We start from the raw sequence: 24813 nt of genomic DNA on the forward strand, positions 1-24813 counted from the left end.
GTAGTTCTGAAATAAAAAACTTGGTGCTCACTCACCTAGAGAATGAACCTTTAAGTAGTTTGTCTTCCTGCTCCATCAGCAGCTTAGGTTTATTTTGCACAGACATTTTAATAATTTTGGAATTAAGTTGGCCAGAAGCAACAAAGCCTTGAGCTGCTTACAGGAGACACTTACCCCTGTGAAGTGTAGAGAACACATCTGTCTGAAGGACAAGCATGTATTTTGAAGGAAGAGATTCGGTAACGCAGAATCTGCTGAAAATACGCACTTCGACGTCTCAGTATGGGCAAACTTAACAGCATTCAATTTTCCTCATCCAGTCATCATCAGACCCTTTAACAGCAGACACTTTTGCAGGGCCATGTGTTTTCTCACTTTCTGATGTGAGAGAACCATGACTGAATGAGGAGGCAAAATGGATTGCCAAGTGCCTAAATAGTAGCAAATTTACTGATTTTTCCAACCTACTGATTTGTCCAGTTATGGTTCCACAGTCTGGAGTTGTGGAAGAAGGAGGAAAGACTGGCTGCTGTCACCTGGATATAAAAGGTTAAACGGAAGACTTCCATTCTGTTCTCTTGTGAGAAGATGCCAGTTCATGGGTTTCTGTTAGTTACCTGTGGATGAAACATAGCAGTTCACTTGCAGTTTTTGGGGTATTAATTGCTACATTCCTGTTTACCTCACTAGACAAAGAAACTGATCTTGTTTCTTTCTTGCTCAACTGCCATTACCTTACAGAGTTAAATATTCTAATTCATTATTGGGACAGGAAACATTATCAGTTAACCATTATTCACCACTCCACTGAAGTAGGTCTGCAATCATGTCCCACAGATCAGCTGCTGCCGGTCATGGCCTTATGAGCTGCCACTGACTTTCAGTTCTGGGAATTAACGTAGTTTCTGTCCATGTTTCAATCAGACTGTGAAGTGGAATGAAAAAACACTGTTCTTTCTAGATCCAAACTCCACGCTGATCCCTGTGAGGTACCTTTACCATCAAACTGGGTTAAAATGGATGGCAACAAAGAGCACTGTCCCATTCCTATGGCACACCCTCTTCACATCCATTTCTTATTCTAGTCTACCTCCTTTGAGGGTGAGGAGGAGTTACCATCAATAATAGGAGGATATAATCAAAGCAGGATCTTGTAGAGTAATATGTCACTTTAGCTTCTACAAGGTAGCTGCAGTGGCAGTTTATTCATCCTATTGGTGGAAAAGACTGCTTGAAAAATGTTTTGATGGTTTTCAAATGTGATATTCATTCAAATACTTATTCCAAGTTATCCAAATGAATTCTTTGGATTGTGCAAATGAAAGCAAGCAAAGCTATAGCATAACATTTGGAAGCTTTTTCCTGTATTTCTTATTTGTGCATATTTCAGTATCTGTGCCAGATTTTGAATCCTAAGAAAAACATTTTAGTGCACTCAGTTTTCAGTATATCTTGGGCTGAATTACACTTTCAATGCTGCTTTTCTGTGTTGGCTATTTTTTTTTTCTTTCCCCACTTATTACTTTAGGCCACCATCTCAAACACATCTCATCTGTCCTATGTGTGTTTTTCACTTGAGAAGATCATGATACAAGCACTAACCTTTACACAAGTTGAAAATATTACTTCCTTTTTTGTTACATAGATATGTAGATATAAAGACATATTTAAAAGGAAGTGAAGAGAATATTAGGAATGGAAAAGGAACTTAAATGGAGCAAACCCACAGTTTTCCCCAATATCTGAGTTTGGATATCTGAGTTTTAATATCCACAAGAATAAAATACACATTCCTCCATCTGCTCGTGAAAACTCATTGAAGCTTTAGCTAGTACGTAGTAATTGTAGTCTTGTCTTGTCAAGAAACTGTATCACCAATTCAGTTGTGTGTTTGGCTAACATTTAAATTAATGGCTTGTATTGCTGGATGCTTCAATATTTTAATTAAAGTACTTCTGTTTTTATGAAAAAGGATGAGTAGTGTAGGATATTAGTGGCATTCCCAAGTAGTTCTAGTGTATAATTCAGTTCTTTCATCTCCAATAGACACATAGAGCAGGTTACCCATGCCAAAGAGAGCAAAGTCTGACCTCTGCCCACAGGAAGATGGGGCTGCCACTGTGATGAGTTGTGGCTGAACTCTTTTTCCCTTTTAGCTTGTCTCATCTAAAAGAGGGGTAAAAGTATGTGATGCAGAGAATAGACAGGCACACTGGCTCCTTTTCTACCTCCATTTGCATTTCTAAAATATTGGGGATTTCCTTAAAAGACAAGTAAAAAAATATAGGCAATTCATCTGCCTTGTTAGGTGAATAGGAGAGAGAGCTGTGTTTTCCTTTGCACAGAAAAAAAAGGGGCAATGATTTTTCAAGTGCTAAAACTGTGGTTTGTGGTTAGGTATTAGCTCATATATAATTTTTTTTAATAGACAGTATTTTTTTTTACTTGCTATCTTGGACAAGCTGTCGCATGTTTTTGGTAGGATCAAGATTAAGAAGTTCCTGTAATGCTCCTGAGAACAGGAGGGGGATAAGCATTCAAGACATTCTGACTCCTACACTAGGTCCACTCCCAGTGCTGCCCACTTTCATGTTGTTATTTAGCTAGATAGGGCAATAGCTGGCTTTAGAAGAACTGAACAAGATGTTCATCATCTTCAGACTTCATCTGAGAATGTTCAATATCCCAATGAAGTTCTATCAGCAGACAGGTGAGATAATGTGTTTTGGGAAGACTTCACTTGCAGCAACAACTCTTTTGAACTAAAGCTACTGAACGTGTAAGCTGTTGGGACCTGCCTGGGACTAGTACCTAACCTTGCCAACATTCCAGTTCCCTTCGGGCAAATTCATTACTTGTATGAAGATCAGCATATGTGAGCCTGCTTTTGGCATTCTGGAAAAGAACAAAACAAAAACAAAAACAAAAACAAAAAAACCCAAAACAAATATATATATATATATATATTTAAAAAAAAAAAAAAAAAACAAAACAGTGGATTTATGGGATTGCTCATTTGATGGTATAGTTTTTGTTTCAACTGCTTGAAAAAGTCACCGCTTCAGCCTTAACTGTTCTGAGACTGAGCAATTGTCCCTGACATGGAGAATGATGATGCCCAAATTGAACTTTAGAGCTTCTATGAGTAGCTATAAGCCAGACCTTTATAAACCATTCTGCTGTTTCAAATTTGGGCAAGGGAGAGGGAGGGAGTTGACCTACTTGAACACCAAGCTTCTTGAGCATCCAGTTTCACCAAGTTCAATCAGTCCATCTTATGTTGTTGCATCTGTTTTTTGTAGTTAGCATAAAATCACAAGTTCAGTTGTATGTTCTGGATAACTCAACAGAAATGCAGTTGGGGGCAGCCTGTGCCCCATATCAGACTGAATCACCCAGCAACACCATGACTGCTCAGGTTGGCCACTCAAGGTAGCAGAGGCCTGAGCTATTTGCTGCCCTAGACAAAACAGCTCTGACAAACCCCCTGCAGCTTATCCCACAAGCACAAGGGAGGATGCCCACCAGCCAGCCTGCTGGTGCTGGGCACCAGGGTGATGGCTGAAATCCAGTTCAAAGGACAAGACTGTAGGTGCACGTGTTTGCTAGTGACATGCATGAGATAGCTATGATGCTATGACAAAACTAGATTTAAATCAGTTCAGTAATTTTAAAGTATGTCCATGTACAGATAGATATATGATTTCTTTTTCATTTTCCAAAGCTTTGTACCATCACAGTCAGCACTATCTGACATCTCTCGCCATGTAGGATATGCATGGATATTTATATTTAGAAAAAAAACCCCAAACTAGATCAATAGAAACAGTCATGATGGGCAATATTTAACTGTGAAGATAAGCATTCACTGGGGAGTGGAGCATGCTCCAGTTCACTAGTCCAGCACCACATTTTAGATTTATAAAAGTAGGGGGGGTTTTGTCATCCCTCTGAAGCCAATTCCAAGTTGCTGCAAAGTGGATTCCTAACCTCCATTATTTCTTTAATTTGGTGGCCCAAGTAAGGGGTTAAGGCTGACAGGATTGCTTTTATCAGCTGTTATTGAGCCAAGAAACAAGCAGGGAAATGCTACTTTGAGGATAGAGTATGTCTGAGTGATTCTTTCAAGCATGCTTCAGAGAAGGACGATCTCTTCTTACAAGCTACTCGAGCTCCCACAGCACCACACCCTACTGTGAAGGTGAGGATGTCAAACAGGTTGTCTTCCCCCTCTGGGAAGGAGGTGGATCCAGAGTGTCTGGGCACCCTCCTGATTGGGTGCTGCCACTGCTTCCCCAGCACTCCGTGCTTCCTCCCTGAGTGATAAATAAGTTTCTTGGAGCACAGGTAGCACCTCATGTGCTGCTTACAGCTTGGCTCTAGCAGGGCTGCTTGCTTTTGTTACTTGCCTCATACGCAAAAAGGTTTCTCTCTGGCAGAGCTTGGGTGTGGTGGTGAGAAATCTCTTTAGACAGAACTGCTGATACCAAGTGTCTCCCTCAAACCTTGACACTGCAGTTGCAACGTTTGTCATCATTGCTTGAAAAAAAACCTGGTGCAATCAAGGCACTGCATAGAAGAGCATGGAGAAATTCAGAAGTATTTTTCTTTTCTGCCTTGGCTTTCTTTTAGTCTATGTAAGAGGTAAGTGACCTTTACCTTGGCTTATTTCAAGGACTAGATTATTAAAAATGAAAAAAACAAACAAAAAAAAAAAGAAACCAGCTAATTCCCAAACCAAAAACCTAAGCTCCCAACATCTAAAATGGATGCTTGTTTATTTGGAAATGCTTGCTAGTATTTTTTTTTCTTCTTTTTTTTAAAGCTACTGTTTCATTAGAAGCATTCAGAAGTGTTTATATGTACTTCAGGAGTTTCTAAACAGATACATGTCTCCTGGATGATTGTTCATAATAGCTATACTTATTGAAGTTTGTTTATTATAATTTCTTATTTTCTGACTAATGCTGCTTCCCTAAAATGATTCGCAAGCGTAGGCTTGAGTATAAACTTTTTAAAATTGAAGCTGTAAAATGAGAGCTTTCAGGGGAACTTGTAGTTTCCAAAGAGATCCTTAGTCAAATAATGACTTCACGTGTTAAAGCTTTTCTTGGTTATGATACTTTGAAACCTATGAGTTTTATTGTAAAAATGAATTCTAATTCAGTTTAAAGGTGTTTATGCTTTTATATTGTTGCATATCTTTTAGTAATTATAAACTGATAGTTTATTAACCTTAGTAAATGTATTCCACACATGAGCATACTTTTTCATGCAGGACTAATTAAGAATCAAATATATTTTGTACATATATTTTTGATTAATGGATAGCAATAGGGAAAATGTAGCCTTTTCATACTTAGTCATTTTACTATATTCAAACATAATTTCTTTTAGCAAAATATTCTTTCAAACTTTTCTTGAGGTCAAACCAAATAGAATTACCTTTGTGTGCATCTGCCATGTTGTGTACTTGTAACCTTTTCTTTTTTGTATATTAGCAATACTGCAGAAACTTTTAGTACAGTGTTGGCTGCAGGAAGAAATCAATTGTTAATCACTAGTTCCAAAGCAGCAGCTGCTGTTGATCCTCCCACCACCCCTGATTTAAATGAAATCTCTAGGAGACCTTGCAGTGATGGGCAATGAAAAACATCTTGCCTTAACTTAGTTCAATGGTTTCATTTTAACAAAACAGGAATTTTTTAGAGGTCTTCAGCAATTAGCATGGCATAGAAAGAGCAGTACAATAGGACTGTGCTGGCCTGCATGTTGTGTTGTGGGCAGTGATGATTCATGCAGTCTCTCACCTCTTGGCATGCAGACTTTCTTGTTCTGTTTCTGTCATATGTGGAATAGTTCTGTTCACACAACCTGAGCATGAGCAAGCCAATTTGCATATGCTACTATTTTAATTACAAGGGTAGTCAGCCTAATCATTCTTCATTTATACATGTATTAATTTAGAGCCAGTTCAGACTCTGCTTTGGGGGAGAAGTCATTGCCGAAAGTTGCTGTGGGCTTTGGCCAGTTTTATGACTCTGGAAACTATTTAATCTGCTTTGACAAGCAAACTTAATTATTTTTAAGTCTGTGGCAACAGCCTCTGAATTTTATCATCAAAGTATTCAGCATGTTTCAGGGAATATTTACAAGAACGTCTTCTCAGTCCCAATCAAGACATGAGAAAGGCTTGACCATTTATATCATTCTTTATGGGAGGTATGTCTATGTCATGATTCACCCTTTTGTAGGCTGCTTAATTATTTTCTAAATTGTAATCGTCTGTGATAGCTTCTATAAACTACTGGACCACTACAGCCAGACGAGATGACATCATTCCTCTTACCTTCCAGCATTTCCTTTATGTCCAACTATCTTGAGTTAGTTGGCTAGACTTCCTTGATGGACACATCTCGACAGAAGCACAACAGAACCAAGAACCATATTGCATAAAGAAAGTGAAATCTGACACACTTCAGAAACTTATTTGCTGACTGCAGTATTCCATTTTTAGCTATACTCTAGCTTTTGGAATTTCCAGACTTAGGTAGGTTACATGAAGACTCCTAAGTATTTGAACTTCAACAACTAATTGTCTGTGAGGCTTTTAGCCTAATCCAGATGAAATAAACTACACAGGAGCTTCTTCCATTGAATTTCACTGTAACATTCCTCATCAATTCCTGCAGCTTGGCTGATCTCTGGTAATTCAGGTGTGGCTATGTCTACACTGCCCATTTAAGGTGTGCTCAGACACAACTTAAGTTGCTCCCTGGATCATGCATCTGAAACATAGGTCCCATCTGGGCCACAAACCTCTGTGCACACCTGCAGTGGGGAAGCTGTGCAACCTGGGGGCTCTCCCCTGTATGGACCTGGAAGGCAACTGAGACTCTCACTCAGACCTGGCTGCTCAGAATGCTCCTCAGGTTCCCAATGTAGATATAATCTACATATCCATGGTCTTTAATGTTGACTGATAGATCACGTTTAGCCAGTAATAAAGACAGTGCAAAGACTGGTATGTCTGAGATGGTTTACATTTTCTCCATCAGGTATTGAATGCTCCATAGGTAAAGGGAACAGCCTTTATGTCTAGTCAGTAAACCATGCACCTCTGTTCAGCTAAGGCTTACATAGTTTTTGACTCAAAATCAGTTGTAGTCTCAGTTAATCAGTTATGCACTTTATGGGGTGAAAATTGTACACTTATTTGAAGTTGAGACCCTATGTGACTTAGTCCTATAAATAATGTAATTTTCACTGAGTTAAAAGTCAGAACAGGAGAGATGACAAACAAGTCCTGTTTTTCTTATACTGCTCCATGTATCTGCAGTCCTCACTGTTATTCTGTGTGAGGTCCCTGTGGACGTGCTAAAGCACTTACAGATTCAACAGGCAACAAATTCTCTTCTGCTGGCTGCTAAAACTATTTCACTGCCAAGACCTGAACTGCTGTTATCCATCAGTGCTATCAGCTAAGGGTGTGATTGCAGTTTGAAAAATCCACATACCTGAACTGGTTGAAACATTTAACAACGGCAGAACTGTTGCAACATCAGAGCTTGGGAAGAGAAAACTGGTATAGTTACTCAGCTTCTCGGGTTCACTTTTCAAACATTGCTGCCATGTTGCAAGCCTGCCTGAGTATGTATTATTAACTTATTTGCACCATCAATTGTCAAACCCTTTCCAGCCCACTGAGGGTAATAAATAACAAATAAATGTCAGAATTCTTTTAAGATTAGGAATCAATAGAAATAGACCTTTCTGTGGTATTTTGCCCCATAGTAGGAGGAGAGAGATTCAGTTTGTTTTGATTAGAGCCTGCCTTCCTTTCCACAGGCTGGCATCTATGAGCATCATGGGAAAATACTAAACATACTTAATCTGACTGTAGTACAATGTTTTCTGAAGGCAAACACACCATCCCAGCTGGAAGAATGGGCTTGGATAGGTTATGAAAATATAAGTCCCACTCCGGCTGAATAAGCTTTACCTGTAACCAATGGATTTTTAATTCATGAAGACTTTATAAAAAAGTTAAATCACAGCAATATATTTTCAATAGGCAACAATGTTACAGAAAAAAAAAATGCAAAGGCCAGAGTAGGCACTAAGATTAGCAGACAAATTGAAGTCCTCTCATTCATCCCTGGTCTAGTTATACTAGTGGTAAAGGAACCAGGGGCTATCCATATTGAAGGTCAAGAGCTATTTTGCATGCATTTTACCAGTGTACCTGGTGTGAAAATGGGAAGAGAACTATTAAAACACATTCTGTGAGCAACAGAAACAGCAAAGCCTGGAATCTCCCTGACCACCTATATTATATTCTGTTCCCTCTGTTGTCTCCAAACTACTCACTGGAGAAAGTAGGGATTAGCCAGCTGGTACTTAGGCAGCCAGTGGTCATTCCAAGAGCCCAACAGAGCTGTTGCCTGTGCCACACTAAGGATTTTAGGAACATAGGAATGCTCATACAGTTCTCCTGTTTGAGTACAGTTCTCATGTAATGTGACCATCCTTATGCCTGAGACTCTCAGACCAAATAGCTGAAAAGGACTGGCAGCTTAATGAATCTGTAGGGACAGAGAGAAGCTTTGGATTAAGAACCCACACTGTGGGGTAAGCTCTGCTGCCTCATGACAAAAAGCTGAAAATTTGAGTAAGGTGCCCAGGAACATGTATGTTGTTCCTTCACGGGAGATCCCAATTATTTTGCTCTGCCTGCAATTTCACAGCACACACCATCTTCTTCTGCACTCACTCTGAAGCAAAATCCAGGAAATTATATCTGTTTTATGTATGCAGGGCATATCAGATCATAAAGAACATCAGTTACCTTTGAACAGCAGAGCAAACATAGAACTAAAAGATTTTCTTTTGTGTTTGGTGAGACTATGCTGCACAGAGCTAAAGCAGTACTGCCACTCCTACTTTATTAGTGCATCTTAGTTGCTTGTAATTATTTAAATGTGTTCTTGTATGAATAAGCAAAAGAGTCCTTTTCATTTCCCTTGCATTTAAACTAAAACCAGAAGTGACCTAGCAAAAAAAAAAAAAAAAAAAAAAAAAAAAAAAAAAAAAAAAAGTCAATAATCAGGTCCACATGTTGTGGTCTATATACTGGACCTTGGATCTTAATTATAGATTTTAAAGCATACTCATTTTCCAACCCAGCATCAAGGGGTTGTAATGGCAATTGTTGTTTATGAAACTAAATGTCCTTGAAGGAAAAACAAGCTACAGTAGCTCATCAGGAATTATGGATCATGAGGCTATTACATGAAAGAAATAGTACCTGTTCATTGAGATTTTGTCCACAGTGTCCACGCTGGGGCGTAAACCTTTGTGTTCTCCCAGAAATGAGTAATTTCCTTTAAACAAACATAATTGCTTCCTGAATAAAGTTGGACCAGTAGATGGATATGTTCCAAGTCCCATGCATGGGAAAATACATCCTCTTTTCTCACTATGAAGCAAATAGGTTTCTTGATTGTATTATAATCAGAAACTTACAGTTTCAGCTAAAAAGATGTAAAATGAGTCTCATGAGTGATTTTGGTAACATATTGTTCTCTTTTAGAAAATTTTTGTTCTCATTTTTAAGTCACAGACTTCTTTCTCAGTCTCTGCCAGCTTCACAATGTTTTAAGCTCACTGTATTCACAAAATAATTCCTATTTAATTACACTGAAGAAATCATACTTGTTCAAGTCTTTAAATACTGCAAAATCAACTTATTCTCCCTTTCCATCTTGCTCAGAATTAGAAGTTAGTTGCTTCTAATTTATTTATCACACAGGTAATCTCATCCCAAACTAGCAATGCTCCCAAAACCAAATAATCATCCTAATGACAAAATTATTTATATAGCGTGCATATATATGCATTTTTGGTGTGTGTCCAGAAACATGTACAAACACATTTTCTCATGGATTTTGGCTTCCTTTTTAACACTAGACTGTGCATATTAAAAGCCTGAGAAGTGAATTTCATTTGTCACATAACCTGATCCTGACTTAGAAATATTCATTGCTGCCTTATTTAAGTCTGCGTCATTTTAAAGGCCACAAGCTGTGTTCATATGGACATTGAAAATTGCAGAGCAATGTCATGGTAGCCTTTTGTCAGAAAACTTGACTGCTGTTGCCATGACAAGCCGGTAACACTCACTTGCAGAATCCAGCTTTGTTCCTCATAAATTCACCTCAAAAGCTGTAGGACCTCAGACCCTTGTGATCAAACAGATACATGATTCAAGTGTGATGGATCCATTCAACATTTAGATAACAAATTATGCTACTCTCTACATTTTAGTGACTGGACTGGGGTCATATTTTTAGAAAACTAATATTCAAAATTTGAGAACACTAAATGCAGATGTGCCTGAGGACATGATTTTGCAAACATTTTATCCAGTCCTCTGTTATGAGTCATTGAGGACCACCCACAAAAAACCTTATTACAGTCATTTGATTTCTTTGTCAAAACAGGGATACTCCCAGAAGAAAGGTTAGAAGTAATGCCAAGAAATAGCATACTAGCCAAATAGTAGTAATAACAGAGATAACTCTGAGATAATATCACCTGCACAGCTAAATCTCTTCACAACTTTATCCAGATTAAAACAAACAACAAAGCCAACGGCAACAAACACAAACCCCAACCAATTAAAAAAACCCAGTGAAACAAAGCTCTTTCTGCCCCACTAAGATTTCTTTCATTCTTGTTTTCATCAGTATATTTCCAACTCTTTCTATTATGGAAGCTGATAAAAAAAATATTATGTGGAAAATTAATTTCTTTCAGTCTGTTTGTTCTGTGGAGAGCTTCACTAATTTATTTCTCTTGTCATTTATCTTCAGAGTTCTCTGAAGTGACTGAAGCTCCTATTGAGCTAAATATTTGCAGAGACTCTAATGTGGTTTTGCTTTTAGACCGACCATGATGTGGATAAAGTCTGAGCTGTTCAGCTATTTAACCAACTGTTATCCTCCTTAAATCAGATTCTTAAAAATGTCTAGGTACAGTCTCAGGAATGGTAATGAGCATTTAAAATTCTGCTCCACAGAATCTTACTCCTTGAGGTCATTTGATGTTATTATCAGAGGAAGTTGGCATCAAAGTCCAAGCAGTCTTTTGGTTTACTGCAGTATAATTTACCATGCTGCACAGATGTCCTGGTACAAACTGCCCATCTGTCAAAGTTTATGTTTACACAGTCAAAGAGATTTCACTGTGGATTCCTGTCTTACTCCCAGGCAGTAATTCTGTGTTGGTGTCCTTTTTATTATTTGGTTTATCATCAGAAATATTTTTTTAAAAAAATCAATCTGAATAATTCCTACAGGAGATTTTCCGTTGTGTTTTTTCTCTTCTTAAAATTTTGTAGCTTTCTTCTGTTTCTCTCTTGAAGTCTCAAAACAACTCCTTTTGCCTTTTCACACCTTTTCCATAACAGAACAGACATACAATAGGAGAGGGAAACATTGATATTGTGCAGAAGAAGGGCAGGTGTCTGTAACTGTTCCTGTCAGTAACTGTTATTGTCAGTAACTGTTGTTTTGCTTTAGTTCTCATGCAATTGAAAGCATCATCTTGCTTGAATTTCATAATCTGATTAGATTCCGCCTTCTATTTTTATTTTCCCCTAACTTCAAAGAAATATTCCACCTGAAAGTTTTCCACAGTCTTCCTTCGCAAGCCAATTTTGTCACATTCTCTTTACAACATTAGGACCTCAGTCGTTGCTTTCCATATTGTTCCTGCATGTCATGACCTGTAACAAAGAAGCTGGTTTGGCCAACAGGTCTTCAGCATCATAAAATTATTTCTCATGACTCTTGCTCTGATTGTGTTTACAAAATCATTCCTGATGACTCACTCCAACAAGAAATGGTTTTAGCCATTGATGATGGTGGCATGCTGAGGCCATGGGGTTCAGGTCAGACAGCCTCCTCCAGTACTCAGGATGCTGATCAAAAATAAGGATTTTACCAGAGGACAAAATCAAAGGACTGTAAAGCTTAAGCTGCTTGTACTGCAGGCACTGAATAAATGCTTCAGAAAAATATAATTTGACCATACAAGTCAAGGCAATGCCAGGATGTCTGCCTGTGGGTAGCTTGTCTGCAGCAAGATCAAAGCATTCCATGGCTGGGGTGACAGCCCATGGGCAGAAGCTCAGTAAGGCCTGGTGGTGCACTCAGGGTTCAAGCAGAAAATACCTTCTGATGAACCAACTTTTTTTTTTTTTTCCTATATTTTATATATATTGGGTTTTTTTAATTTTATATACTGTGTATTTAATGGATTAATATTAAAAAACTGCAACTCGTCAGAGTCTTAGATTATGGCTTTAATAATGGCTTTAAATTAAATTATGGCTTTAAATTATTAATTATGGCTTTAAAGAGAGTAGTTTTAAATTAGATATTAGGAAGGCTTGTTTTTTTACTGAGTGTGATGAGGCATTGGAGCAGATTGTCCAGAGAAGTCAGGGATATCCCACCCCTGGAAACATTTGGGGTTGAATGGGTCACTAAACAATCTGCTCTAGTGGAAGGTGTCCCTGCCCATTGCAGTGAGAGTGGGAAATAGATGGAATTTAAGGTCCATTCTAATACAAACCATTCTGTGCTTCTATGACTCCATGAATATTATCCACCTGAACACCCAATCCAAAAGTTATTTAACTTGGCAATGTTGGCTGAGGGGCAGGAGCAGAGGAGGGAGAGGTGGCCAAATGAGGCAACATGCCAAAAACAAATAAAATAATAAAGAGATAATCTGCCACTCTGCTAATATTACTGGGAAAGTCTTATGCTGTTACTTATTTTTACTTACCAAACATATTCCTCTTAATATTTTACTTGGACAGTTTTGCTTTAGAAGCCATTTGTGCTTTGCATTCCAGCCTTGTTTTATCTCTTCCTTCAGACCCCATCCATAATTAAGTTCACAGACTTACATTAAAATCCTCGTGGGAATCAAAACATTTCTACTTCATATTCCTACCACTGTCTATTATTTGAGGATCACACAGTGTTTCACCACTGATAATTAATCTTTCTGGAAGCTCTTTGACACAGGCAAGAGCTATTATTCAGGAACAGTGATTAATGAGAAGAATGTCATGAAGATGTACAGGACCTGCCAAGATGAAGGAGCTGAGCTGAACACTGAGCACTACTGTGCTGACAAACCTCTGTTTTGTACAGCCTCTCTCTGTTCCTCAGCTTCTTCACTTGAACCGTGACACCTTTCTTGCTGTGAAGTGTTCAAGTCTTGCCAAGAAAAACTCCTCAAGGTATTAAGCCTTTTAGAAGGAATAATAACCATATGCAGATCAAGTGCACCTTGAGGCTTACTCGATAGAGTACAGTAATGCATTTCTGTTTAGGGAAGTCATAGCATGTCAGGACTTTTTGTGGGCTTCTGTAGGCTGATCCTATATTTGGAATGCAAACACAAGGATGATGCATCCCCCTGGAAGAAAACCAGTGGATACATATTCTGCAAATGTGTTTCATGAAGCCTGTATATTACAAGGAAAGTGGCAGATTGTAGAGTTGAAAGTAAAACTCACATGAATAACTGTGCGAGTTCAGTTCAAAGTCATCTATTTCAGTTTATAAATTTAAAATATTTTCCAGTTTTCTTTGCCTGCTAACTTCAAAAGTACAGATGCTAATTACTCTGCTGTGACATTCAAAGACATTGTTGTCACCTAAAAGGGAACAGGAAGAATTTCTTTTCCCCTTTTCAGATTTTTTCATTTACAGACAAAACTAGATTAGGCAAACACATCTTAATATCTCTTACTTATGGCCCATGTTACAGTAAGAATTAAAAAAACAAAGTTGATTTGTGTTGCAGGTGATCACAAGGCAAACTTGACAGTAAAGCTGCTTGCTAAGCTGAGCCAGTAAAATAATAATGAAGATATTAAAATTCTCACCGAATGATTTTGACTCACAAGTTCTATGCTGAGTGCTGCTTTCATCTGTCTCCTGGCAGTAGTCCTGTGCCCTCTAACTGGCAACTTGTGTTCTTCAAAGGGGTGTTTGCACAGCAGATGAATATGATAGCATAGCATGAGAGAGCAGCTTTTCTTTGGCCTACCTGAACAAATAAGTTCCTTGAATTAAATGAGCCCATCTCTCACAGTCATTGAGGGCTGTGTTGTGCAGGGATGACAGCTGACAGCTTGTTCTGTGCCTGCTGCTGTTGGGATGGGTCTTTCTTTTTCCTCTTACTGCTGTTCTGGCTCTGTACAGAGCCCTCAGGTCTGGAGGTCGTGGAAACCTGCTTGCTGACTTAGTGTCTTCTGTCACATTCCTTCTAGGTCAAGGCGATTTTGATTTAGCTGATGCCCTTGATCACCCTGGTATGTGAATTTTCTATCCTTATTTTACTATGGTATTTACATCTAATAATAAATCTTAAGTCTTTTTCCTTGAGGAATGGAATATGAAGGGGCTACTACTTACGTTAAAGATATGCAGAACTGGAGGATGCAAGATTTCAATGTTTCTATCATGAAATGAAAATCTTTAGAACAAACAAACAAACAAAAAAAAAAGCTTTGAAAACATATTCCTTCATTTTTGGCTTCTGCTGTGATACATAAATGTTGATTGAAAACAGCTCTCTACATTTGCAGATACCTGCTTTTGTTAAGTTGATGCTGTTAATGTTTATTGGCATGCCATTGTGTTCAACAGATGACATAATTACCAGGAAGCCTACAGTGATCAGAAGACCGACAAGACCTGTGTTCAGTGAGTAATAAATAATGGGCCATAAAACTGGTTTTGTATATGTAAGAAACTTTCACATGAGGTTCTTTATCATATTTGCTGCTGTGCTTTAGTTGAGATAATGTGCAAATAACAGCTGTCTTCTTAAAGTAAAATAAGTGCTCTTTTCACAATTAGCAATTACGTGTCTTTACTGTTTCCAGTAAGACGTTTGAGTATGGCTGACCAGTGATAGTATTTTATTTCCTGAAGACCTTCGTCACACTTCTCTAGATTGTTCTGAGCTCTCTGGGCTCAGGTAGTTGTTTCTAAAAATGGCTAATTGTTCCTCTACTTTTTTTCCCCTATTATCTTTACTTTTTGTCTATTTATTCATTATAATAATGAATAACAGATAACAGAGTTAGAAAAGAATCAGAATGAAGTTGGGGCTATCCTTTCTTCTCACCATGTATTTGATTCATATTATCTAATATTGATTGCTACAGACATCTGCTCCAGAAAGGAAAAAAAGGCTCTGAACAGTGGAGACCTGTAGTCCAGAGAATACCAAACAATGAATTCCAATGAACATTTTTTAACATTGAAAGCATCCAAATTCCAAACAGGAATAAAACTGCATTTGTGATGGAACAATTTATGACAACATAGATATTTTTTTCACCTAAACTGCACTGGAATAACTTTCTGTCTATCAAACAAAATGCTTGGAAAACACTGAGTAAAAAAACCCAACAACTTTAGGTCTTCTTCTGGACAAACTTTGCAATAAGATTTTTAGGTGCATTAAAGTAGTTACATTTTCCACACAATTCTCTGGCTCCCTCTTTGAACAAACAGGGACAGTATTTTGTGAAAGTGGTAGAGTTGAAAGTAAAACTCACATGAATAACTGTGCAAGTTCAGTTCAAAGTCATCTATTTCAGTTTATAAATTTAAAGTATATTTTAAATATACTTTAATGGCTTTCTTCCTTCCCACTTCGTTTGGCAAACAAAATTTGTGTCTGGCCTAGATTAGAAGCGTTTGTCTATTCTAAAATATTGCATTAAATGTGGATTTGTTCCCATCCTAATGTAAACACTTCAAGTTATTTGAATTGTGCCCTAAAAAACTTTATCCTTGGTCATGTTTAGAAGTAACTTCTGGTGCCAATATCTGCACTGAAGATGCCTCAGGCAGGTGAAAAGAATTTTTATTTTTAGGGACTTCTCAATCTGTTAGAGATAGGAACAGCAGATTAATATCTGCCCTAACCAAATCCACTTCACTAATTTTTGGGCAGGAAGGACTCCATGTTTTCCAACTATTTCAGAGTGTCCTTCAGCACTAGAGGACTGCAGAGAGTTTAAAAAAGTAATTAAACCTATGTTCTAGCATTTGCTTAATGCTTCATCTTAATTTCAGGTTTCCCTCTATATCTTCAGAAGTGAGGCTCACTGAGATTTTTGTTCAACTGAGGCTAATTTCAGGCAGTGTCCTCTGGGCTTCCCATGCACCTCTGCCTGAGTTGAAGCTCTCCTGTAGGCGCCTCCCTAGTGTAGCAAAATTCATGACAAAATTTAATGGACAATAATGTTTATTAACAAAATCTCAAAGTAAGTTGATGTTTACCCGCTCACATTGTCCTTGCATTCTGTTTAATTCAGCCACATGCTCACACCCACATGTTCATGAGCTCCAAGATGTGTGTGCTTAGGTGGTCTGGTGAGCATCCTGTGCAACATGAGACAAAACCTGGCAGCTACAGAGCTCTTATCCTGTCTCTGATCTTCTTGATCAGAAATGACAAGTAGAATACCCAGATCTTTTATATCCTTTAGGAGTAATCAGGTATTATAGAGAGGTCCTTTGCCTCATAATATTTCTCACTCCAGTGTCTCTAGACCCTTGGTCAGGTTGCTGCCTGCTATCTTTTTTTCACTTGTTGAGAGTATGGAGGTTATGCGCACAGACTTATTTTCTGGGTGGAAAATCAGAAAAGTAGTGATAGGCTGCAACCTTTGGCGTTAGAATGCCTTTCATGCTTTTCCCCTGCTGACAAGTCATCTGTGCTGACATCAGAGCACAGGACTGCTGCTTTTGACAGAAACAAGACATTCCTCAATTTTACTGCTGGGATCACTGACCTTTATTGTCTGTTTTTTAACACTTTGTTGTTTTTTCTGGTCTCAAAAGACACATTCCATTTTTATTTTCTTCATATAAACCTTAGCATTTCTGCAACAAATCTCTGCATGAACCCTCCAGAGCAGAACTTGCCTTTTAGCTGAATTCTTCATCTCAATAATAAATTGAATCCGGTTTTCAATTTATTGCTTCTTACAGTTGACAGGTAAAGGCATTTTTGAAATGCAGCTCTCTGCTGGGCAGACACAGGGAGGATCTCCACCTGACAAGAACAAACCAAGTCATGTCTTATGAATTTGTTTGTTTTCCTGCCAGATTTCCTGGTGACATCAAAGCATTTCTGAGTTGTTACCCAAATGAGATTAGATACTGTGCAAATGCAGCTTTCCATTCCTCCTAGGTATAAAGAACAGAAGAAAACACATTTCTGCATGGTGATTTCCCTGTGTTTCAGGAATTCTGACACGTCTATAATGAAAAAAATATTTGTTTAATTGAGAGTCTATCTAATTGTCTTTGGCAACAAGTGCTGTTACCAAAATTTAGATAGGTTTTGCTATCCCTTTTCTTCTGATTTACTGTATCACTCCACACAAATAAGCATCAAGAAAGGGATTCTTGGAGTTGTAACATCCATCTAATGTCTTTCTTTTAGAGCTCACCTTCATTCCACATACACCTTAAAACACCACCCACATACTCATATCCACACCTGTGTTAGAAACAGAGTTCCTCTATGTGCATCTGCAACTCATGGACACATTGTGTATTTTATGGAAAGATTCCATCCCAGGTACAGTGAGACACGTGCTGGGTAATGGTCACAGCCTGTTGATTACTGGGTAAATTTCACATAAGGACATTTAATTTTATCTAGAAACCTTTATAGCTCAGGTAAATAAAAACAGTCTCCCAACCTCAGTCAGGCTCATAGGATTGCCTGAAGCAAGGGTTCACCATGGCCCTTACATAGATTAGTTGAGTCAATCTCTCCCCAGGTAGGTTTATTGCTCCCTAGTATTTGTTCTTGAAATAAGTATTGTTTTCACAGTTCAATAAATTACACTTAGGCCAAACATACATATACTAATTTTAATGGCATAAATGTTAATAATTAAATGTTATAATTTAAAAATGAGTACAGCTACATATTATAACATAGCTAATTTTATTGTTGTACATGCAGGTATATTAAAGAGATATTGATCTTGATTCGAGTGTAAGATTTATTTTGATATTGTTTAAAACAGGAAAAATCCTTTGTATTTTGAATAGAAAATACTGTGCTATTTGTCAATTAGTGTGTGGGGAAATGTTGGAGTCTATTAGAGTTTTCAAAAAAAGTGTAATAAGTTATTTGAATTTGTGGCTTGAAAGAGGTGCTTGTCAAACATGCAATTGTACACATTTTAATGAAAATAACATTTCATTTTCTTCAAGAATTGTGTGTAACTCACTTTTCTACATCTTTCTCCTATTCATTTTAGACAATGATCTACATTTAGGAGATGCTCTTGGTGGGGGTGAGTACTCCCTTGTTTCCTTGAATACAAGGGGATTTTTTTCTTTCATAGTCTTTTCCTGAACTCTGCCTAATTAATAAAAAAATATTTCAATACTGCAGGAGGTGCTATGATCTTGAGAGTTATTACAATTCATGTAAATGCAGCCCTTCTGCCTGAGACCATCATGCAGAGTGGGGACAGCACCTGGTCACCAGCTACCTTTGAGAGCTTCCAGCTGCCCTACCTTGCATGAACTGAAGTTGCTGAGGCTTGCTGCGCCATGGCAGTGATGCCTTGGGAAGGCTGACCTGAAACAGAGGCTGGACAGAGCTAGAGAATAAAGTAGGTATTTATTGAAAGGTCTTTAGGGTACACCTTGGGCAAGACAAGAGCCTGGCCAGGGCTACACCCAAGGTAGACTTAGAATGGTCACAAAAATGGCTAACTGGTCATGAGGTCTTACATTTTAATAAATGCTGGTCCATTTGCATACTGGGTTTTAATGGTCCAATTACAGCTTCAGGTTGTGAGGTCCCATCCTTCTTGTTCCTCCCTTCAGTCCACTTTTGTTTATGCTTTTGGGCCTGGAAATTGTCTTTGGTCTCCAGCCGGAAAAGGATTTGTTTTGTCTGCCTACTCTGTGATGAGAGTTTACTAGCACTTAATATGAGGTTCAGAACTATACACCTAGACAGCACAGAATCTGAAAAACATGAGAGCTAAAACTTAAGGCATCAGCAGAGCACCCCAGGCATGGCTGGGGTGAGCAAACATGGCTCATTCAGTTGTGATGGCTCAGGGTGGAGTCCTCATGAGGAATGATGGCTGTAGTTTCTTCAGCTACTAAAAATGAGCCTGCCTAAGATTAGAAATCAGAGGTAACACTGGGTAGAGAGGTTTGAGCTTCTTGTAGCTCTGCTGATGGCAAATTAGAAATTCAGGGAGGAATGTTTCAGAGATGAGTACTGGTGAATACAGCTTAAGCTTGAAGTGGTCAAGCTGTGGTAACATGCTGTTAACTTCCAGATATTCCCATAACACCCAGACCTGACCTAAGAACTATTCACAGTACTGTATTGAGTTGTGCAAACATGAAATCCTTGAGGATTGGAATTTGTATGCCAAATTTTATTTAGTGTGTTTAGAGATATACCAAGCATATTAGGTGAAGTACTTTAGAAAGGTTCTCGAATACTGCAGTTACCCAAAATATAATTAGTATTGAACCAAAGCCTTAAATTCCACTCTAATCACAGCCACAAAAAAGAAAAATTACTTCTCAGCCGATTGCACAGAACCTCTGAACCAACTGCAGGGGTCTGGTTTATTCATGTTTCAGTCTTAGAGAATGACACCTTTTATGTATTTTTTTTTCTATTTCCAAATTCCCTTATGGCACTTCATGCCTTTGTTTGAATGACATATTAGTCCACAGTTTTCAAAGATAAATCTAATTTTCTTAATAATTCCCATGTTTATATTTTCATTTATTCCTCCTACAATAATTCTTCCATTCCTGAAATCTTTTACTGAAAGCTTATTAAGTTATTTATTTTTTTGTTATTATGAAAGGATAGTTAAATATACTGACTAAAGTATATATAATAGCTTAAGTATCTTAACTAAACAAAATCTTTTCATTCCAAGGATGTAAAATTGTATTTCCATTGTTTTTTATTTCTTTGTTCCATTTTCAGTTCAGCTTCTTAATTGACCTTCATACATGGTATAATGAGGTTGAAGTTACATATCTCATTATCAGTATTTCTGAAGGCATTATTTTTTCACCAGCTATGCCATACAATATGTCTTCTTATCCCTAGAGAAGACTAAGTGCAGCATCACAATAGAAATGAAATATGGGATTGGTGACTTTCTGCTTTTGTGCCACAGTGAATCTTAATGCGTTACACAGAGAGCTGGAACAGAGCAAGTCCTTCCTCTACTTAATATAATGAATTGGGCAAAGTCTGATTCTGCAAAGCTTTGTGACTCTACATAAAATCTATTGACTGTTGGCTAAACTCACTTGAAGTTAAGCATATACCTAAATAATTTTCTGCAGCAGAACCTAAATGATGCTCAGAAACAGAAGCATTGTATTTACAGCTAGGCAAGAAAAAAAAATAGCAAAGGGGCATCTGGCATGTTTAGAAGGTGAAAGATTTAAGGAGGGGGAGGGAAATTGCTATTTATTTCTGTGACCTAATTTTGATCTGTACAGAGCTAGATTCACCGTCTGGCTATGAAAGCAGTTAAATATATAGTTGAATTGGTTGAGAAAAGGATGGCAAGAGAAGATCAACTCTATACACACAGAGCAGCAACCCTAGATATTAAATCTGGCAGGCTTTGACATGACTGAGCTCTTCAGCATTGAAGTTTGGAAACTGCAGTTTGGAAACTGCTGTTAATCATCAGATCTCCTCTATCCAATGCATTTCTTTCTAATCTTTTGGCAAAAAATTAAGGCTAAATGCTAGGACAAAGTCCACAACAACAGCAAAGCTGAAGTCTGAGTTCATTTTGCACAGTTCGAGAGCAGAAAATTCATTACGCAATAGATGAGTTCATCATCTGTTAGATGAAAGTAATCTGCAGGCCTTATTAACACCTGCTGATGGCAATGAGATAACCTATTGCCTCCTGCACAGACAAGAACACCAGCTCCTCTGTTGGCTTTGAATAACTGCACCAGTGACACCCACAGCGACACTTTGTCCCTCCCAGCTGTCAGCTTTAAACAATGTCAGCACTTGCCAGATATACATAGAATATTTTCCCTCAATATTTTTTGTGTATTCTTCTCTTTTGAAAATATCCCCTGTTCACTTCCATGTCAGTTTTTGTAGCTAGATATTTGTTGATAGAGTGCTTAAATCTTCTTAACTACTGACAAGGTCCTTTTATAATTCATGGGAGGACAAATTAGAAATAAATATAATTTTTTTAATTTACAGCTGCCAATTTTGCCTGTGCAATCATCTAACAATATTAATTATCAATAGGTGACATCTCAAGGAAACCTTTATACCCACCTCTTCCACCGCGCCCAGGAAGTTATGGTAATTCTGGTAAGACTACTTGCTCTTAAGAAAAAATAGTGCTATGAGCTGTTCAGAGCAGACATTTTGAATACTTTAATCTCTTATTTCTCTTGTAATAGCTTTTATCATCTTTTCCCTGTCTTCCTTTTGTAGTCACTATTTCTGACTTAGAGTTGAGAAAGCTTTTCTCTAAATCACAGAATCTCAGAATCATTAGGTTGGAAGAGACCTTCCAGATCACCAACTCCAACCCATGCCCTAACACCTCAACTAAACCATGGCACCAAGTGCCACATCCAATCTTTTTTTAAACACATCCAGGGATGGTGACTCCACCACCTCCCTGGGCAGACAATTCCAGTACTTTATCTCTCTTTCTGTAAAAAAACTTTTTCCTAATATCCAACCTAAATTTCCCTTGGCGCAGCTTAAGACTGTGTCTTCTTGTTCTGTCGGTTGCTGCCTGGAGAAAGAGACCGACCCCCACCTGGCTACAGACACCTTTCAGGAAGCTGTAGAGAGTGATAAGGTCACCCCTGAGTCTCCTTTTCTCCAGGGTAAACAACCCCAGCTCCCTCAATCACCCCTCACAGGGTTTGTGTTCCAAGCCCTTCACCAGCTTTGTTGCTCTTTTCTGGACATGTTCAAGCATCTCAATGTCCTTCCTAAACTGAGGGGCCAGAGCTGGGCACAGCACTCAAGGTGTGGCCTCACCAGTGCCCAGTACAGGGGAAGAATGACCTCCCTGCTCCTGCTGACCACTCTATTCCTGATCCAGACCAGGATGCCCTTGGCCCTCTTGGCCACCAGGGCACTCTGCTGGCTCATGTTCAGCTGCTGTCACCAGAACCCCCGGTCCCTTTCTGCCTGGGCGCTGTCCAGTCACACTGTCCCCAGCCTATAGCACTGCAGGGGGTTATTGTGGCCAAAATGCAGGAGTCAGCACTTGGACTTATTAAACTTCATCTTAATGGACTCTACCCATCCATCCAACTGTTCCAGATCTCTCTGGAGAGCCCTCCTACCTTCCAACAGATCGATACACGCTCCCAGCTTAGGTCATCTGCAAATTTACTGATGAAGGCTCATTACCCTTATCCATGTTGTCAATAAAAATATTGAACAAAACTGGCCCCAGCACAGACCCCTGAGGGACACCACTAGTGACAGCACGGTTCACCACCACTCTCTGGGCCTGGCCATCCAGCCAGTTCCTAACCCAGCAAACAGTGCTCCTGTCCCAGCCATGGGCTACCAGCTTATCCAGGAGTGTGCTGTGGGAGACAGTGTCAAAGGCCTTGCTGGATTCCAAACAGAAATGTTAGTGTTGATACCATAAAGTTTTTCTGTTTGTTCAAAATATGGGATGCTGCATCTTAAGTGGCACAAGACTCACCTTTCATCTTGTTTGCATTTTCATTTTGGGCATGTATACACTGAACTATGCAAAGGCTCGAATTTGACATCTAGCCACAGGGCAAGGATAAACCTGTGTTCCAATCAATTTGAGATGTGCATCTGAGATGGCCCTGGGGCATACAGCAGATGGGGCTGGGCAGCCTGGATTGCTTTTGAGTTTGGTTGCAGACACTTGCTTAAATAAAGTAAATGTGTCATATCTATACTGGCTTTCACCCTGTACCTGTACTTACTTTGGGTATGGCTGTAGTGGTGAGTCATGGACTCCTGGAGTCTTTCTTGGAAAGGACTCACTGACTCTCTGCTTCAGGGATCACTAGGACTCAAGATATCCAAATTATATAAGGGTTTTTGTTACTAAGAGCCCAAGCTCACATATCCCACAAGTGCCCAAAACAGCCACAGAATACATAGACACCAGCAGCGTCAGTCCTTCAATCTTCAGGTGAATTTTGGTAGGTGACTGTTCAGTGTAAGACATATGACCCATGTTGAGGCTGGGATTTCGAAGGTCTCTCACCTCCCCCTAGAACACTCCAAAAGGAGTGGACAAGAGAGTTGAAGGGGTTAGTAGATAATTTTTCAACTGGAATCTTTATCTTGCAGGAGGTTTTGATGACTCAGATCTCCTTGATGGAAGGCCTTTACCACCAGGTAACATTTGCCTATTTCCCTTGTAACGTGTTCCTAACGCCTGTAAATTGGAGCTGGTTGGTTTTGCTTCAGTGGTAATCTGTCTCTGAAGGTATAGGACCAGACTCTGTTACTTTTGTTTAGGTTAGTTATCCTTCATGAAAAAACATGGTTTTGAGCCTGAAGCTAAAACTTGAAACATATTCCAAAAACATTTATTAGCATTCTAGCATATGCCAGAAGCCTTCAGATTTTATCCCTTTGAATTCAGCAAGGAAAGTTTAAGAGCAAGGAACATGCTGAAGTAGATGGACCAAGATTAAGATCTTGATGCAAACTACTGATTGTCTGGCAGTAGAGAAGAGATAGAGTATACTGGCCTCCCTGTGAAATCAGCTTGATGTAGCCTGTTACATATGGTCCTTCTAATAGATGATGACATTCTTCCCCAAAAAGGAAGTGTCAATAGGATGCACAGTTATTCCTCTGGCCAGCACAGCCATCAGTGGGGAGTGGAAGGGGAGCTCCTCTCTTGCAGTCTTGTTGGGCCACCCTTTTTGCCCTTTGTACATCACACACTGCTGAGTAAAGACTTAGTTCTCAAAACAGGATGACAAACGTTTCTTTGATGACACTTCACCCTCTATTCCAGGAGACCAGGAGCATAATTTCAATCATGGAGGGAACACAGGTATAGTAAATAATTTATATTACTCTACAATTTATTTCTGATCTTTAAGAAATATTTTAAAAAAGATAGCTTTATAAAAGTAGCACATATAATAAATTAGGCTTTAAGACATAATTTTCGTATCAGCTGTAATATAACACAATTTCTATTTATCTGCTTAATTCAATAGTTTGACCAAACTATTTTAATAATTTGGTAAAGGCACACTTTAGTTGACAATATGCTTAAGATAAACCATGTAAGTGCCTCTGAAAGAAAAGCCTTTTTCTTTTTCCACAGATTCGGGTTTAATAGCTGGAGTTACATCTCCTGTAATTTCTGCATTTGTAATACTGGTTGTTGGATCAATTGCAGCCTACAGCGCTTACAAGAATAAGAAACTTTGTTTCAAACCACGTGGTAAGGCCCAAACAGTTTTCCACTGATTTAGTACTGAAGTAGATGGGAATGTGACAAACAGTTGTCTCTGCCACTACAGAGGTGTCTGACTGTTGTGGCTCTGTGTATGGAAAATAGCCTGGGTGGACCAGATTGACCTCAGAAAAACTGGCAAAGAGCACTCACAGTAGAAATACTGAATGTTTAATTTTCATTTTTCAGGTGGGGCTACAGTGTAA

The 24813-nt window shown here is 38.7% G+C and overlaps 1 protein-coding gene across 1 annotated transcript; it reads left to right on the top strand.

The window, feature by feature from the left end:
- Positions 1 to 4528: 4528 nt before the first annotated feature.
- On the top strand, positions 4529 to 24813 carry XG (Xg glycoprotein (Xg blood group); the record flags this gene model as incomplete). Its single annotated transcript, XM_083855229.1, has 9 exons — positions 4529 to 4644; positions 14357 to 14398; positions 14736 to 14792; positions 18389 to 18424; positions 21415 to 21480; positions 23479 to 23526; positions 24158 to 24196; positions 24476 to 24595; positions 24797 to 24813. Exons 1-9 carry the CDS (start codon positions 4584 to 4586, stop codon positions 24811 to 24813), a joined length of 486 nt encoding a protein of 161 aa, XP_083711355.1. The 5' UTR covers positions 4529 to 4583.

The sequence above is a fragment of the Zosterops lateralis genome, assembly GCF_965231275.1.
Source record: "Zosterops lateralis genome assembly, chromosome: 2".
NCBI lineage: Eukaryota > Metazoa > Chordata > Aves > Passeriformes > Zosteropidae > Zosterops > Zosterops lateralis.